Source organism: Calonectris borealis, chromosome 2 (assembly GCF_964195595.1).
Source record: "Calonectris borealis chromosome 2, bCalBor7.hap1.2, whole genome shotgun sequence".
NCBI lineage: Eukaryota > Metazoa > Chordata > Aves > Procellariiformes > Procellariidae > Calonectris > Calonectris borealis.
Genome location: NC_134313.1, coordinates 35,709,005 through 35,728,080, shown reverse-complemented (window position 1 = coordinate 35,728,080; position 19,076 = coordinate 35,709,005). Strand labels below are relative to the sequence as shown.

General features: G+C 37.9%; 1 protein-coding gene across 1 annotated transcript in view; it reads left to right on the top strand.

Annotated features, from left to right (window-relative positions):
• The window catches only part of CRISPLD1 (cysteine rich secretory protein LCCL domain containing 1), a 44,708-nt gene that overhangs the window by 15,001 nt on the left and 10,631 nt on the right, over positions 1–19,076 (top strand). Inside the window, exons 2-11 of the mRNA XM_075141617.1 lie at positions 5,194–5,312; positions 5,441–5,573; positions 7,079–7,194; positions 7,805–7,905; positions 9,045–9,224; positions 9,316–9,376; positions 9,502–9,568; positions 10,197–10,327; positions 14,644–14,687; positions 14,781–14,853. Coding sequence (XP_074997718.1) covers positions 5,194–5,312; positions 5,441–5,573; positions 7,079–7,194; positions 7,805–7,905; positions 9,045–9,224; positions 9,316–9,376; positions 9,502–9,568; positions 10,197–10,327; positions 14,644–14,687; positions 14,781–14,853 — 1,025 coding nt within the window. The remainder of the gene's footprint in view (positions 1–5,193; positions 5,313–5,440; positions 5,574–7,078; positions 7,195–7,804; positions 7,906–9,044; positions 9,225–9,315; positions 9,377–9,501; positions 9,569–10,196; positions 10,328–14,643; positions 14,688–14,780; positions 14,854–19,076) is intronic.

Here is a 19,076-nt window from a genome sequence, read left to right as displayed (position 1 = left end):
ATGTCTATATATTGATTTGCACTTGTCTTGCCCTGTTATGTCCAAAGCAGAAAAGTACAATGTGCATTTCTCAAGCTGAGTACAGATGTGAACTTGATGAGAGGGAGGGAAAGAGAGGTACATAACTTGATAGCTACAACCACTTTGACATTGTGACTACTGATGGACGAGAGGGCAAAAAACCTCTTTAGTTTTCTCAATCTCTGCAGTAGCACTGTGTCTTCAGTTGCTAGGTAACATCTTTTGGTCTTTATAATTAGCATCACTGAGTGATCTTCTCGTGGAAGTAAAAAATGCAAGAAGTATTTGGAGAAGTAGAAGGACATTTTTCAATTTAAGACATGCTAACAACTCCTTTTACATTTGTTGCTACTCGTAACAGAGTTCTGTGAAACAAAAGGAATAGCTTCAAGAAGGTTTGTGTTGCTGAGCAGTTGGTGATATGTTGGTGATATGTTGGTGATATGTTCAGTGTTGGTGATATGTTCAGTGTCTATCTATCTCTCTATCTCAATGTAGAAAACCAACCCTGATGATGATCCCATATCCAAAAAGTAGACCACCTGTAGTTTTCTGACAATGTGAGCAATGCTTTTTCTTGATAAACAGGTTTTTCTTGATAAACAGGTTGAATTACCTTGCACGGTAGTACCAAACAATTGCTGGTCAAAATGCTTGTCTGAACTGGGAATCAGCTTCCTAGTTGCACTTCCATCTTCTTGTGCTCCCATCAGTACCCTGTATTTACCAAAGAAGTCTGATGTAACTTAGAAGAGGTTTTATTTTAATTCTAACTTCTGTTACAGACACTTCAGGAAGCCATGGCTTTGATGAGAAAATGAGACCGTTGGATGATGAATGCTGCAATTAAAGAGATTGTTTCCTATATGTGATTTACAGTTCACAGATTTTTTACATCTGAAAATGTAAAGGTTTTGAGATTTACTCCATCACACCCCAAAACAATACTTAAATTAAAATGAAGAATGAATTAAGGTATATCTTGGTAGTCTACTTGGTGTACCTCCATACTGTGGACTGCAATTTGGCACTGAGGTACCTGAAGTAGCTTTGAAATAACTGGCTCCATTAACAATAGTCATTGTATGTTTGAGCACATTTGAACTCAAACATAGCCTTGATGAAGAAGAAGCATTGTTAAGTTGTACTGTAGGTTGATATTTCTTCATGACCTCCTTCTCATCCAAAAAAACCCTGGATCAAACTAAGCATTGACTGGCAGGATAATAGGCAGCATTTTCTGACAATAAACTATGCTAGCTATATGTGCACGATATCCATGCCAGGTAGTTTTTGTATATGGCTTTAGAAATAAGGGATTTAGGTGTTAAAGGTTGAGAAACAAATGAATGAGTCCTTTCTTCTAGGGTGTACACAAAGAATTTCCTGAACAGCTGACTGTTCTGGAGTGACTTTATTGTGTGGTACATGCGTCGGGGAGCAAAGCAAGACATGTGGCATCATTTGCTGCAAACCCAAAATATATATGCAGGTTTTTTGATATCTGATTCATTACAGATATCTCATAACATTTTGAAGTTGGGGTTATCTGTTGATTGATCAGCCTACCGTGTATTTGGGTTAGGCAGTATAATTGGGTGAATTCAATCCTTACTCAGCAGCAACTATTTGCTGTTAGATTTCTGATTATTTTTATCATAAAACTTCTTATTCGCTACTTTTAATCAACATTTTAGTGATTAAACTTAAATCAAAATTAATGAGTGTATGAAATGTATGCTGTGAAATTTTATAGCATATTTTTGATAAAAACATACCTGTCTTTTTATGCTTGTATTTAAATTCTGATTTACGAGACAGTTCCCATGAGACAGTATCACAGACATTTTACAAAAGCACTGAAATATGAATTCCTCAAGTTTTAAAAATCATATTCTTTCTCCAGTGTTATAAAGATTAGATTGCTAAAGATGTTTTTAGAGAACAGTTGATAACTGAATAAATAATGCAAAGATATTTTTATATAAAAATTTACCATGCTAATTAAAACAATGTATCTCATTAGGCTAAATAATGACTTTCTTAGTACATTTTAAAGATTTCTTACTTCTGTGACACACTAATAAATGACAATTGTCTAGCTTGTTAATGCTAGTTAGAAAACTTTTAAATTTTTGTTTAGAGAAAGGAAAATTGAAAAAATTTTAATTTAAACAAAATTTGTTTTTAATCCTCTCATTATTTGTTTTCAATGAAAACTGCCAAGAAGTGTGATTAGCTCAGTTCTAACTTTCTTATTACTTCATTCCCTTCCGTCCCTCTCATATATGAAATGAACTGATGACTCTGTGGAGTTTCTGTCATTAGACCCATCATTATGATTGACATGGAAGGGCAGTGACCAAGGAAGGCTGATGTTATCACTGTCTTAGAGGACTCCGGAGCAGAATCATAAATGAAGCTGCTTCAAGGAAAGTGCACTATGATGAGGCTCACTTCATCATAAACAGTAGTAAATAAAAACCCTGGAAAGCAACAATGGGACAGATTTAAACTCTAATATAAAAAGAAATAGGGTGATTACTTCATGATGAGCCTTAAGCTATGACCTCTTGTCCTTAATTAATTGTGCAGATTCCTCTCTGAGATAATCTCGCACACACAAACCCATTCCTGGGGACAGTGGAGTTGGCTCTCTAGCTCATATACCAACCTTTTCTGGAGTCAGGAATGACATTGCAATGAGCAAAAATATCCAAGCACCCCAAGCTCCTCATTGCTGATATTGTCTTCTGTGCTCTGCTTCCTGCAAAAAGCTTTGCTGCATCCCATCTGCTCAGCCATGAAGATTATTTCTTTGCTGCAGCTAAGGTTGTGGCCTAGAAGTGTGTCTACCTCTGGCTAGGCAAGCAGCGGGGAGTGAAGACTATATTTTATACTTGAATGAAGGCAGAGAAACAGTTAAAAAAGAAGGAACTTTTTTAAAGACAATATTCAATCTCAACAATACCTCGGTGTGTGCATGTTCATCTGTCAGGAGGATTAACAATGAATTTAAGTTTTTCATCAAAAGGCTATTCTTGCAGAGTTCTGGATGGCTCTGTCATGCATAGCTGTCATCAGTCTTTAAAAGAAAATTTTGTTAAAGATAACTACTTCACAAGCTTGAGGAATTTATTCAAGCAGCTACTATTGACTACCTAGCTCTGATCTTCCAAAAAATCATTATTTCAGTTAAAATACCTGCATAAATTATTTTATGACTTGCGTGGAGAAAAAAAAACCACAACAACCGTACAATTCCTTTAACCGTGACTGCTATTTTCAGAGTTGAAAATGTGGAGGGATGCTTTACAAGAGGATATATTGTGGCATTTGTTTTAAAATGTTACAGAGTCATGATTCCATTGTAGAATGATGAAGAAATTGTACTACAATTTATAAGAAAAAAAAATGTATGTGGAAGAAGTGTGTTAATCTTTGTTTTTTACAATGGGTACAATAGGAAGAAAAACTATTTATGACGGTGTGACAAGGAAAGGGAAGAGGAAAAGATTTATACAAACTATCATATAAAACTATTTAAGATTAGAATATTTTCTTATGAAGATTAAAGAATGTTATGGCTTATGACATTGAAATACAGGCACAGTAGTGTGAACAGAAAATTCCTACTGTTTCTTAAACTCAGTGGGTTTTGTATCCATATGTGGGTTAAAAGCTTTATTCTGTCGTTATTAAACTGTTAGAGTAATTCTGTCAAAATAAATGTTGCATTTTGGGAGTCAAAATGTAGCCTGTAAATTTCTTATTTGCTGATAATATTAAGAGACAAAATGGAATTCAATGCATTAAAGACTTCTGAAGAAGAGAACCAAGAACAGGTATTTTAGGATTAAACTGAGCGATATTAAAGTCTTTACATAATCATGGTCCTGCATAACCAAAGACATATTTGTTTTTAATGAGTAGTCTGATTAATAAGAGGAAAACTGCATGTCAAAATCAATAGAAAAATAAATTCTAGCACATGGAATTTGTCTGTGATATTTCTGCATTCTTTGGCTGTGTTAATGAGTTTTTTACCTTTAATCTATGCCAAAAATTTGTAGACATGATCTCCAGCGTCTGCATGGGAATTTGTGTTTGGAAATACTGATTACTGTTATTTAGATAACACAGTCTCATTCTAAGAAATTTCGTCTGAACTTATGATGAAATAATTGAGCTTCTATCAAGAACTGCATTTCTTTCCTGGAAATATTTCAGTTTCCTAACCTGAGTGTTGCTATCAGAGAGTCAGGTATCTGGAAACTACTTCTGCAACTATCAGGAGATTTAAAAAGTCAAGCAACAGTATGATACTTTGCACAAGAGGGACCACTTTGAGCAAACCTCAGCTTAACGCAGTAAAAACTATGCATACACAGTATGGTATCATTTGTTTCAAGAAGAGTAGGTTTTAGTGTGCTTTTGAAAGAAAGAAACTTGCATTTGCCTTTCAGCTACAAGCCTATTCTTCCATGTGTCTTAAAGAATGAAAAATAAGAGTAAACAATTGTGATAAACAATAATTCATAGTCTTTTTCTTTAACTTGTCCTAGGCATGCCTCTTACTAACATGAATGCCTCCTTTTTTGCCAACCTAGCTATAAAACCAATGAATGACAACCTTACTCTAGTTTTCATATTTTGTGTTTGCACTATGTATTATTTCAACAAAAGCTGATTATAGAAAAGGGAGAGAAAAGCACTTCCATTTCAAATAAACTTTTGATTTAGAGGAAATAAAGCCTTATGTTGAAAGTGTGTTGGATAATACCCTTTTGGCTAAGAAAAGTGCCTATTACTAAAAAGAAATCTCACAAGACAGAAAATGCACTTAATTTAGCTTGCATAGTTGAACTAAGCATTTCGGTTTCATATTTGTCTTTTATTCACTGCAGCATGGCTGCAAATGCTTTTAAAGAGAATGCTGTGCAGGGATTAAAACTTTTTTCTTTCTCTTGGTGAAAACATTTTTTTTCCTTATGTAACACAAATGGGGCATACAATTGTCAAGTCTCACTTTTTTCTTCAGTCTTCTGCCCTGGTAACAGAAGCTTTAAAAATAGACAATCCTCTTTTTTTTTTTTTTTTTTTTTTTTTAAATAAGAGATACCAACCAAGTATTTCTAAGAAGATTTCCCTTTCTTTTCTTTCAAATTTCAGACGTGGGACACAGAACTGGAGAGATCTGCAGAGTCGTGGGCTGAAACCTGTCTATGGGAGCATGGGCCTGCAAGCCTTCTTCCATCAATTGGGCAGAATTTGGGGGCACACTGGGGAAGGTAGTTTAAGATACTGTTTTATACTATATATAGTTTTTGTTTTTAAATCTAGCAAAATTTGCTTAAAAGTAGAATGATAGAAGCTACAACTTTTGAATGATCTAACAGACTACTACTGGCTTTCATAGGTACAGACCTCCAACATTTCATGTCCAAGCATGGTACGATGAAGTGAGAGATTTCACGTATCCCCATCCTCATGAATGCAACCCATATTGTCCTTACAAATGCTCTGGTCCTGTTTGTACACATTACACACAGGTATGTAGGTGGGTTTGTTTTTTGTCAGCTATGGAAAAGAGCAGTCAAGACCTCCAGTTAGTTTGCTGTATGACACGTAGAATATATTAATCTTGCAGCATACACTGTAGCACTAAAGCACAAAAGGGGCTTGTTGTTATTAGACCCCATAGTTACAAGCATTGGTTATTGGTGACATAGAGTAGGGTTGTCATACAAATCTTTACATTTCATCCTCATAAATATCACTTCCTTAACAGGATTAAGGAAAAAGCTCACAAAGCCCAGTACTGAGTGTTACCTGTCAGTGCACTTTGTATAATCTAGTCTCTGTGCTGGTATGCTGGTAGTCCTTTCTATAATATGCTGAAGAAACAGCACATTTTAAAAAAAGGTTTTCTTAGGTGAATTCCTCAGATGAAACAACAGTTTTTAACATGTTTCTTTAACTTCAGCAAGATTTTGAAATTGCATAACTAGTAATTTATTTGGTACTGCTGAAATCTAGCCTGAATTTTTCCAGAGAGGAACCAGTCATGTTTTCAGTGAATGGGAAATATGTGATCCTCAGATTATACTAAAATTCACGTATAATATTCAATATAATATTAGAAAACGTCAAAATTATTAATTTTTAAACATTTATTTTGTTTGTTTACTAGCACAATTTACAATTGTATCTAATTTTATGACAGAATTACCTCCATATTCTTATTTACCATTTCTGTAAAAATACCTATAATTACATGCGAGATCAACAATACATATATTTAGTTCTTTGTAGTACTAATTCTTCACAGTACCTATCTCTTTCAACTCCTAAATCCTTTTGGAACTACACAGTTGGCTTATCTTGAATTAATACAAGTTTAGCATATTTGTCATATTTGTCTAATTTGAATGTTCCAGCCTTTGTCGTTGAGATTATTTTAAGATCTGCAATGAAAATGCTTTCAACAGATGAATTAAGCAGCACAGCCACCTTATATTGCAATGACGTGAAAGCATATTCATTTAAAATCCATGACTTGAGTCTTTTCAGTGTATGAGGTTTTTTGTGAATAGTTTTATTGTTTATGTTACCTCCTTTCACTGCTGACAAATATCTGTTCTCTCCGTCTAACCAGTCTAAACCCCGCTGGTTTCTTAGGTTGTGCTGAGAACTGCAGAGCACGGGAACCTAACTACTTCTAACTCATGATTATCTATTAATTGAAATTCCAAGAATCAGTTCGTCAGATCATGTTTTGTAAATATTTTGCTACACTTTCAAATGCATGCGTAGACCATTTAAATAAAATGAGAGCCATATCTTTCGTATCAAGGTAAAGCTTTTCTTTCTAATAAGGATATAACTGAATGGCCTTTTGACAGTTGTAATTAGGCCACTTTCACCCATTTATGACAGAGGGGAATATAACCTCACTTTTGTGATTTGAGTTTTATACATTGAAGTCTGGAGACAGTTTTGATTTTATGTTAATCAGCTGTGGTTTTCACATGCCTTTCTCTTTCCTTTTCCGTAGGTTGTTTGGGCTACAAGTAGCAGAATCGGTTGTGCAATTAATTTGTGTCATAACATGAACATCTGGGGACAGATTTGGCCAAAAGCAGTCTATCTTGTATGCAATTATTCTCCTAAGTAAGTAGGCTGACACTCAATAATATCTTGAGCAGGCAAGATACTTTATAATAATCCAGGAAATAATCTGAAAGGAAATCACTCTGGGTTTTCTATTTTTCGTACTATTACAAAGTAGAGCTTTGTTCCCAAGGCAGCCTTTGGCTGCACAAATACTCTTGTGATTTTCTAGATCTTCAGTTTTCTGGCCTGTGTTGTAGCATACAACATCAGAGATGTTTGTTCTAGTTTGATATTTGTCTGAAAAATAGATGTATCTCCCCATTGTGACTTTAAGAAATGTGTAACATGAAGCCTATGGTTAAGATCAAATTCTATAGAATATTCTGTTTAGGAGAGCGGAGCCTGTTCTCATGTAATTGAGGAATTTAGTCTTATGGTGCTATGCCAATCTAAAAAGATCTTACAGCAGCTGATGGCAGTACTTCAGTTTCTTCTTCAAGAACTGTTCAATTACTTCCTGTGCATTTGGTGTATTAAAACAATGTTATGGTCCAAGTGTTTGCTGTTTTTCATTATTTATTTGTCCACATATTAAATGCTGTTTAATGTTAAAATGTTCATTTATTAAGGCATGTTTTGCTAATTTTTTTTTTTTTTTGGTCTAAAGGGGTAACTGGTGGGGTCATGCTCCTTATAAACCTGGCCGCCCTTGTTCCGCATGTCCCCCTAGTTTTGGAGGAGGTTGCAGAGAAAATCTTTGTTACAGAGGTATGTACTATTTCAACAGTACAACTAGAAATGGGCAGAGAAATGTAACCTTTCGTTTGCTTTGTTTCCTCATTATCCTTTAACATAGTGGAATAGAATATATTATGTATGTTCCCAAAGATCTGCTAGGGGCCTACTGTACTATAATGAATGAGATCATGTACTTATGGTACGTGAGGCTGAACCTCACCAGAGGGAGTGGAGTGTACTGAAGTCCTGCTGATTTAAGTGCTGATTGAGGGCTTTTAATACACAAAGAGTATACTGTTGCTGTGTGCTTTTTGTATGCCTTTCTGTAATTATAGTGGAAGTCTATGCAGTGATTTGTTTATATGGAAACATGTTATCTCAGTGACATAGCCATGTGCATTGCCATAAGAAAAATCAAGAACAAGACTAGAAGACATTAGTAATTAAACAAAATGTCAACTAGGATGATTATTAACTTCTTACAATTTTCATAATGCTATTCATATTTTATAGCATTGAAACACAACATATTATGAAGCTGCTATTTCTTTTTGTTCTATTCTATGTACAAGTAATTTAGCAATTTTTGTTAGTAACTTTTGAAAGTTATTCATCTATTCATATGGACCCTAAAAGCTGCATCAGTGTGCCCAAATACCTTCTTTATGGTTCTTCCTTAAGTAAGAAATGTAGATGCAGTGATGAGTATTTCAAAATTATTTTCGTTATATATGAATGGAAGGGCCTCATTTTCAGGTGTATGTTTTTATGAAATCATCTTCTTTAATTACAAGTTATCTATGAGCTTGCTAAAGCTCTTCCAATGTACAAGAGAAATATCACCTTTGTTCTATTGGTTTTTAATGGCATGAAGATGATGATACTAAAACAGGAGTGTTAAGAGCACTTTCATACCTCAGTTGTGCTGCCTGTGCCAGAAAAATTCTACCTTTTCTCAGCATCGAAAAGATACTTGAGATGTATTATTAAGCTTGAGGTCTTCATCATCTTATGAAGCAGTGGAAAGTTTTCCTTGCTTTCTTGCTTATATTCATCCACCATTTTGTGAGAACAAAGCCATGTTACCAAAACATGGTAAGGGATTTACATTCCACAAACACTGATTTTTTTTGCCTCAGAGATTATTTTTTACCTGTTTTCTGAAACAGAGGATTCAGAAAGGCCTTATTCTCCCCATGAACCAGAAGAGGAAACCAATGAGATTGAACGGCAGCGATCCAAAGCCCAGGATGCAACGATGCAAAGCCGGCCAAGAACTCATTCACCTTCAGGCTCCACAGGCAGTGATGGCAGTGAGAAAAATGAAGTAATAAGCACACAGCAAATGTGTAAGGAATTTACCTGATTTGCAAGTGATCAACAAATTTGAATTATATGTATCAAATTCATTGCAGTGAAATTGCTTTTTGCTTGGTTTAGCTCAGATTGTTTCATGTGAAGTACGGCTAAGAGATCAGTGCAAAGGAACAACTTGCAATAGGTATGGTAAATTTTACAGTTGTCATTCTGAGATTATTATAAAAGGCTATATTTGTATGTGAGCTGGAATATTTTCCCTTTTTGTAATCCCAGGATTTAAGACCAAGTTGTATTTTGTTTTCTTAGGTATGAATGTCCTGCTGGCTGTTTGGATAGCAAAGCCAAAGTTATTGGAAGTGTACATTATGAAATGGTAAACATTTTTAAATTAGATTTTGTACCAGAAGATTGTTCAATGAAATGTCCTTTCTGCTAGAACACTAGTTAAAATCATATTAAGAATGCTTTTTGAAGAAATCAATATTCACCAAAAATAATAGTCTACACCAAATGTTTAAGATAACATCTTAAGTTTGCATCTGCTACTGTCCAAATGTACTTCATACTTCTTAAACATGCACAGAAGTGGAATTTTTGTGTCCACATATTTGGGTGTAAGTAGTGAAGGTGCGACTTAAGGAGAAATACAGCAATTTCTGTATATTCATATAAACTGTTTCAGTAAGGCAAGCCTACTTGTGTAAGCTTAATGCTAGTTGAAAATATATAATTTACTCTGTAGAACTGAAAAATAGTATAGGAAATAACAGCTACTGTGAACAAGTATACTGTAAGGGAGTATAGTGTGTCTCTGAGTAAGGCAAAGTGGTATTTTCTTCATTTGAAACAATACCTACATAGACCACATCAAACTTAACAGACTATCTACCAAGTTTTTAATGACACATTGTAATTAAAACCCGATTTTTTCACAAATAAATTGCAATGTGAAATAGTGACTTTGTCTGACATGGAACTGCTTTTCCTGCTCTGTTTTTCAGCAATCCAGTATTTGTAAAGCTGCCATACATTATGGCATCCTAGACAATGAAGGTGGTTGGGTTGATGTCACTAGGCAAGGAAGGAAAAATTACTTTATCAAGTCTTACAGAAATGGCATTCAGTCAATTGGGTAAGTTTTCTTAAAATTAAAATGTATGAAAGTTTTTCATCTGTTTCTCTTTATTTCATACAAAATATATCAAAGTAATAACATTTTATTCATACTTTTTATCATAAAGAATATGAAAATGCTATAAAAAGGCATGTGGATGTACAGGTATTGTATGCATTCTGAAACTTTAGCCAGTGTCTAGTGGTGCACAAAAAAGTGATGCAATAATGATGCGAAAGAAGGTGAAATAATTTACAAAATCACTTGGGCAGTAAGTTAGTATTTGTGGTTAAATAATCTCAATATTTGGAGTATTCAGTTAATTCATTTGTAAGTGTATATATTGTAGAAAACTAGTACATACTGTCACTGAACTGGCATTGTTTTACATGTCTTGGACAAAACTGGTAATATTTCCAGGGTTGGCCCATGGACACAGTAATCTATGACAGCTAACAAGGCAATAATCTTTCAAGTTTGTGTTTGGAAGTGACCCTCTTGTACTGTGCATATGAACAATATGAACCAAGTAGAAAATACACCTCTTCTTATATGTTGGATAGTTTCATCACAATTCCACAATTACATATGATATTTTGCACCAATATTTTGCACAATTTCTGCATTGACCATTGGTGGAATAATATCGCATGCTGTTGAAGTGTCATTTGGAGGTGTACTACATTGTTCAGGTGCTTGTCCTAAGACTGGCATGTGAAAACAGGTCCAAGTACTTGTTGACATGCTAAAAGAAAAACCAGAAAAACAGTGCATAAAAGTGGAGAACACTGGGCTGTTTGCATACGTAATTATCCAATGATAGGACAATATCAATATTAGTATGTTTGAATCTAAGATATTATTAGTATTTGCAAATTCCACTTCACTATATCTTAATGTATTCTGCAGAGGTGTACATCGCTGTCTTTATTTCTGTGTATAGATAGTGTATGTGTAATAGTAGTATGTGTGTAACAGTTAATGTATAAGTAATATCGAACTGAAAGAAAAAGGAATTTTTCTAAGTGATATATTTGGCTGAGGTGTGAACCTGAGGCTAAGGCGATAGGTAATCGTTAGAGGCTGTGCTCTCACTCTGTGCTGTGCAAACAAATGCCACATGCTATGACACCTTTCATAATTTCTCTTTTCAACAGATTTACCTAATCCAGGATAGAGAGAAACACTGACCAGGCAGACTAAATTCAGTGGCCTATAATTTGGGCTACCTGGGTAGCACTTAAGCCATTGATATTAATCTATTTCTTCGAGTCACCCGATGATCTGACTGTGGTTTAAGTTACTCCCCCCCCCAAAAAATGAAGATACAGACAAATATCTCTTTTTTAAATGCTTTGAGACAAAGAGAAGCAAATCTTGATTATATCAATAATAACATGTTAGGAGCCAGCTTTCTTACAAATGTAGGCGTAACTGTAGAAACTGTAGAAAATCTTCAAGCTAGAAGGAATTGATTTTCCATCACTGGAAATCTCTATGTTTCTATGCCATCTGAGACAAAACTGTACGAGTGCCCAGTCTACAGAGTGTATTTAGCACCTATCCTCTGAGAATTGGAACTCAGAGCGAGGTATTAACACTTGGTTTTGTTTGCTGTGGGCATGGATAATCGTATCATTGCTGAACAGTAATGGCCATTTTGGTCTTGGTTTTGTGATTCAGATGTTGTAAAAAAAATTTAGAATCCTTATAGATAAAAGACTGTTAAAGGACCAAATCTATACCTTCCTATCTACAAGTATATTTCCAGAAACTCGTGCTGCTACGTGTGCGCACAAACTACGTAATTCTTCATTAATGTCCTATAGTATTTAGGACATCGCCTTTTAGAGTGAATTTACAAATACTGTGATCAGGCATCAGCTTTATAAGTCAGTCTATAAATCAAAGTGTTTGGGATAAATAAAGATGATTTACCAAAGTTTCAACCTTCAAAGGGCCCATCAATAAGGCTTGGGATACCCTGCAGCTACCTGACCCTCACCAGTGTCTCTAGATGGAGCCTTGCTGTCCTGGTTTTGGCTGGGATAGGGTTAAATTTCTTCCTAGTGCTGTGTTTTGGATTTAGTATGAGGAGAATGTTGATAACACACTGATGTTTTCAGTTGTTGCTAAGTGCCCTCCTAGTCCAAGGACAGCTCCCGTGCCTACTGACTGAGCTAGGTACACGAGGTGGGAGGGAACATAATCAGGACAGCCAGCCCAGCTGGCTAGTGGGGTATTCCATACCATGTGACGTCATGCTCAGTATATGAAGGGTAGGCGTGATCCAGGAAGTACCAATCGCTACTGTCGTGGTTTAACCCGGCAGGCAGCCAAATACCACGCAGCCGCTCACTCACTCCCCCCGCCCCCCAATGGGACGGGGAGAGAATCGGAAGGGTAAGAGTGAGAAAAACTCGTGGGTTGAGATAAAGACAGTTTAATAGAACAGAAAAGGGAGAATAATGATAATAAATAATGATAGAATATACAAAATGAGTGATGCACAATGCAATTGCTCACCACCCGCGCTGACCGATAACCAAGTAGCGATCGGTACTTCCTGGATCACGCCTACCCTTCATATACTGAGCATGACGTCACATGGTATGGAATAACCCATTGGCCAGCTGGACTGGCTGTCCTGATTATGTTCCCTCCCATCTCGTGTACCTAGCTCAGTCAGTAGGCACGGGAGCTGTCCTTGGACTAGGAGGGCACTTAGCAACAACTGAAAACATCAGTGTGTTATCAACATTCTCCTCGTACTAAATCCAAAACACAGCACTAGGAAGAAATTTAACCCTATCCCAGCCGAAACCAGGACAGCTACTTGGTTATCGGTCAGCGCGGGTGGTGAGCAATTGCATTGTGCATCACTCATTTTGTATATTTTATCATTATCATTATTATTTTCCCTTATTTTTCCCTGTTCTATTAAACTGTCTTTATTTCAACCCACGAGTTTCTCTCACTCTTACCCTTCCGATTCTCTTCCTGTCCCGCTGGGGGTGGGGGGAGTGAGTGAGCGGCTGCGTGGTATTTGGCTGCCTGCCAGGTTAAACCACTACACTTGCATAAACTATGTATCTATTCAGTGAATAGATGAAATGAAGTGGATCTCACCTCTAGTGCATATTGCAAAACAGAAAGGCAGAAAAGGCAATGTCAGTGCAACATGCAGCAAATTTCCTAATCTTCAGCCCCTTTGATTTATAATCAGGATTACCAATACAGATGTTTTTTCAACATACTCATAGTATAGAATACTATGCATTTTCATAGTATAGAATACCATTTTTAACAATATCTCAGCAAGCTAATCAACAATACAATATAGTGAACTATTCCCACATCAGTGTTTGACAATGTTAGGGCAACAGAAGTATGAGCTAACTCCATGAACGCAAACTGGAATCCAATAAATGAGCAAATGTGAAATTGGTGGGCCATACAACTAAATAAACCAATGCAAGCGAACAGTTTCTGAATACAAATTGCAGTGCTATGGAGCACACAGGAGTAATTTGCTCCAAAGATAAATAGGGAATAATTACCTTGGGTTTTTTTAAATAATAAATATCTTTATGGGTGCCAAAAGCATGATCAGCTTCTTTGTTACAGATGAAAAATATTAGAATCAGAGGCATATCCAATGACTTAAAAGAGGAGTAGAAGAGGAGTAAAATAGGAGATAAAAGAGGAGTAAAATAGAAGTGTTTATCGATTATAATGTTACAACAGAATGTATATATCTGACTTTATATAACAACAAGAAACAGATACATCTGAGTATCATATAATCACTGAGAAAAACAGTTACACGTTATACTGGATTTATAGTGATACTGGTGATAATTTAACATAGACACAAGATCCAAAAGTAAAATTTAATTAAATTTTTCAGAAAGGCTGCAGGAGAAACTCTTTTCAGTGTTGGAGCTGTCTTTAGGAATGAAACTTTGGGGGGGAAGCAAATGATCTCTTGGATGGTCCTGAGAAATTCTCAACCACAGATTCTGGTTGCTACATTTTGAGGGACAAATAGATTGCATAATTTGTTCCTAGCACACTTACTCTCTTAACAAATTAAATTGCTGAAAGAGTTTAACATGCATTCCTGGTTTTCAAACAGACTCACTGGGAGTACAAAGTAAATGTGTCATTGCAATAAACAGATTCACAACTGGGGAGAGGGGGTGCAGTGAGTAAGAAGTGATTGGGGACAATGTCTTGAGTTTTTTTCTAGAATCTCTAATAACAATTCTCCTAGCTAGAAGAAATCATTGAGAGATGTTATTTACTGACTATTTCTATTGTTTCTTTTTCAGAAAATACCAGTCTGCTAACTCCTTCACTGTCTCTAAAGTAACAGGTTAGCATTTATTTCTTGTAAACTCAGTACTACTTTTAGTTATGTTTTTTGTAAATAACACACATTTATTTGTTTCTGTTTTACTTTCTTCAGTTCAAGCTATCACCTGTGAAACAACAGTGGAACAATTGTGCCCATTTCAAAAACCAGCGTCACACTGCCCAAGGTAAAATTCTCTGAGTCTTATGAATTCAAAGTGCTGCCATATTTTCTGTCAGTTACTAATTATCTGTAGTAGTCATTGATAAAGGTGACAACAGTAGCTGTAAAAGTGAAGCCAGAAATGTTTTACCAGTATTTTAGTCTTTGTTCTAAGGTAGGTAAAGGTGATCTACAGGCTTTTTCATTAGGAGAATCTCACTTTCTTTTGGCCATAAAAGTCTTTCTTTGGTCCCTTGGCAAATCTTAGTGAAATCATTGTTGGTTAGACCAAAGGGTGTGAAGTAAAATGCATTTTTCTTTTTCATTGTCCACTATTAAATCCATGCACCTTGGGGAGAATACACTTTATTTCAGTTTATTTGCCTGTAAAACAGATACAATAAAAGGATATGATACAGATATTTATCACAGAAGTTATCAACTTGTTTGGGAGCTTTGGAGGATAGAGTGAGCAAATATGTTTGCAAAAAAATCAAAATATGTATTGTTAAGGTAAGGTGTGGTCTGCAGGTCAGTTAACCGCTTTAAATATATGTGCCATTTCTTTGAAGCGTATGTTTTAACTCTTCGAAAGGAGCCTGTGCTGCAATATTTTGAGGAAGGAAATCGGTAACAGTTCTTAAAACCATAGATGAGTCAAAGGTAAATACACTGTAGCATGATTTACCGCAAGCTAAGCTGGAGATATCCACAGGATTACTTTCATAGCAATCCTACAGCCAATACAGGAAGCAAGTACAAAGCCAGAACTGCTAGGAAAACATCCTTCATGTAGCACTTGGGTCCGTGGACTTGTGTGGTGTTTGGCTATGACTCCTAGCTTTCTAGCTGGAAGATGTGGAGAAGTAAGCGAAGGAACAGAATGCAGGAATGGATGGGTACAATCTCACACGTCTATCTTTTTCTTTTTTTCTTCATTATTAAAAACTAAAACTAGCTTCATTAAGAGAAAAATAAGGTCTGTCTTTAAGAAAATTTAAAAATAAAAATAAGGTTAAAAATGACTGATTAGTTCTAATGCATCAACTTAAGGAACGTCACGACAGCAGTGATTCATTCAAGATTCTGTGCATGCTCTTAACTTAATTCTGAAAATGTAGTCTCGGGAGTTACAAGCAGTAATTAGCTATGGCATTGATTGCACAACCTCATTTTTCCCTCTCATGCTGTAATCATAAATCAGCAGGTCTTCAAAAGGCCTCCTTGACATCTTGCTTCCTTCAGACAATAATCTCTTTCCTAGCTGCATCAGCCTGTTTTAATTACCCATCTGGTAAGACTGTAGCATGCCCAAGTGGTGTGATATGCCGAATATCGATTAGAGCATGGATAGCATCCCGGGGAAGAACGCTTGCCCAGGGCTGCCCCATGTAGGGTGGCTCCAAAGCCATTAGGGCATGACCCATTTTTTAAATGAAAGAGTAGACCTGGAGCTGACTGGCACTTCTTCCTTGTAGCATATCGCAATTAGCAAGTAAGATGCTTGACACCTTCTATACTACTGTTAGCTTCCCATATGGTTTTCCTGTGCATTTTGGAGCTATAGCAGGCACGAATCAAAGAGAGAGTTTTTCTAAAAGGTTAACAAAATGCAGTTGAATAAAGACAGTCTTTGTTTCAGTAGCTTTCTGATCTCCTAGAATCAGCTGGGAACCTCATTACCTTCCAAAGTTTTTCATTTTAGCCACAGATGCCAAGTGCTCACCCTCATTATAAGTTGCTAAATTGGCTTGCATCACCAGGTCATCAGCATCACAGCAGGTTCTCATTTAGATATGCTTCTCCTGTGAAGGTATTCAACTGTACAGTTTGTATAGGATGCTCTAGAAACAGATCATAGAATCATAGAATCATAGAATCATTAAGGTTGGAAAAGACCTCTAAGATCATCGAGTCCTACCATCAACTCAACACCACCATGACCACTAAACCATGTCCCTAAGCGCCTCATCTACACATCTTTTAAATACTTCCAGGGATGGTGACTCAACCACTTCCCTGGGCAGCCTGTTCCAAGGCTTGACCACTCTTTCAGTAAAGAAATTTTTCCTAATGTCCAATCTAAACATCCCTTGGAGCAACTTGAGGCCATTTCCTCTTGTCCTATCGGTAGTTACTTGGGAGAAGAGACCAACACCCACCTCGCTACAACCTCCTTTCAGGTAGTTGTAAAGCGTGATGAGGTGTCCCCTCAGCCTCCTCTCCTCCAGGCTAAACAGTCCCAGTTCCCTCAGCTGCTCCTCATAAGATTTGTTCTCCAGACCCTTCACCAGCTCTGTTGCCCTCTCTGGACATGCTCCAGCACCTCAATGTCCTTCTTGTTGTGAGGGGTCCAAAACTAAACACAGTATTCGAGGTGCGGCCTCACCAGTGCCAAATACAGGGGCACAATCACTTCCCTACTCCTGCTGGCCACACCATTTCTGATACAGGCCAGGATGCTCTTGGCCTTCTTGGCCACCTGGACATGCTGCCGGCTCATGTTCAGCTGGCTGTCAACCAGCACCCCCAGGTCCTTTTCCTCTGGGCAGCTTTCCAGCCACTCTTCCCCAAGCCTGTAGCGTTGCCTGGGGTTGTTGTGGCCGAAGTGCAGGACCCGGCACTTGGCCTTGTTGAACCTCATACAGTTGGCCTCAGCCCATCGATCCAGCCTGTCCAGGTCCCTCTGCAGAGCCTTCCTACCCTCGAGCAGATCAACATTCCCGCCCAGCTTGGTATCGTCTGCAAACTTACTGAGGGAGCACTCGATCCCGTCGTCCAGATCATTGATAAAGATATTGAACAGGACCAGCCCCAAAACTGAGCCCTGGGGAACACCGCTCGTGACCAACCGCCAACTGGATTTACCTCCGTTCACCCCAACTCTCTGGGCTCAGCCGTCCAGACAGTTTTTTACCCAGCGAAGAGTGTACCTGTCTAAGCCGTGAGCCGCCAGCTTCTCTAGGAGAATGCTGTGGGAGACAGTGTCAAAGGCTTTACTGAAGTCCAGGTAGACCACATCCACAGCCTTTCCCTCATCCACTAGGCGGATCACCCGGTCATAGAAGGAGATCAGGCTGGTCAAGCAGGACCTGCCTTCCATGAACCTGTGCTGGCTGGGCCTGATCCCCTGGTTGTCCCGCACTTGGCTTGTAAGCACCCTCAAGACGAAATGCTCCATAATCTTCCCTGGCACCGAGGTCAGGCTGACCGGCCTGTAGTTCCCCGGATCCTCCTTCCGGCCCTTCTTGTAGATGGGTGTCACATTGGCAAGCCTCCAGTCGTCCTGGACCTCCCCAGTTAACCAGGACTGCTGGTAAATGACGGAAAGTAGCTTGGCAAGCTCCTCCGCCAGCTCCCTCAGTACCCTCGGGTGGATCCCATCCGGCCCCATAGACTTGTGAGCGTCCAGGTGGTGTAGCAGGTCGTTAATTGCTTCCTCTTGGATTATGGGGGGTTTATCCTGCTCGCCGTCCCTGTCTTCCAGCTCCGGGGGCTGAGTGGCTTGAGAATAACTGGTCTGACTATTAAAGACAGAGGCAAAGAAGGCATTAAGTACCTCAGCCTTATCCTTGTCCTCAGTGGCAATGTTCTCCCCCGCATCCAATAAAGGATGGAGATTCTCCTTGGCTCTCTTTTTGTCATTAATATATTTGTAAAAACATTTTTTGTTTTCTCTTATGACAGTGGCCGGGTTGAGTTCTAGCTGGGCTTTTGCCTTTCTAATTTCCTCTCTGCATGACCTAACGAGATCCCTGTACTCTTCTTGAGTTGCCTACCCCTTTTTCCACGAGTGATAAACTCTCCTTTTTTTTCTGAGTCGCAGCCAGAGCTCCCCATTCGGCCAGGCCAGTCGTCTTCCCCGCCCGTTCGTCTTAGGGCACACGGGGACAGCCTGCTCCTGCGCCTTTAAGACTTCCCTCTTGAAGAATGTCCAGCCTTCCTGGACCCCTTTGTCCTTCAGGACTGTCTCCCAAGGGACTCTCTCATCCAGTGTCCTGAGCAGGCCAAATGTAAGTCCATGTAGTGGTTTTGCTGGCCCCCTTCCTTACTTCACTGAGTATCGAGAATTCTATCATTTCATGGTCACTAAGGCCAAGACGGCCCCACCAGGTAATAATATAAGAGTGAACAGTGTCTCTTCTCACTGGCTTTTCTACTGGCCTCACATATGTTGAACAAGAACACCATCTGCTTATTCAAAGGGAAGAAGACCAGACCTGTTAAAGTATCTTTTCAAGCACTTTA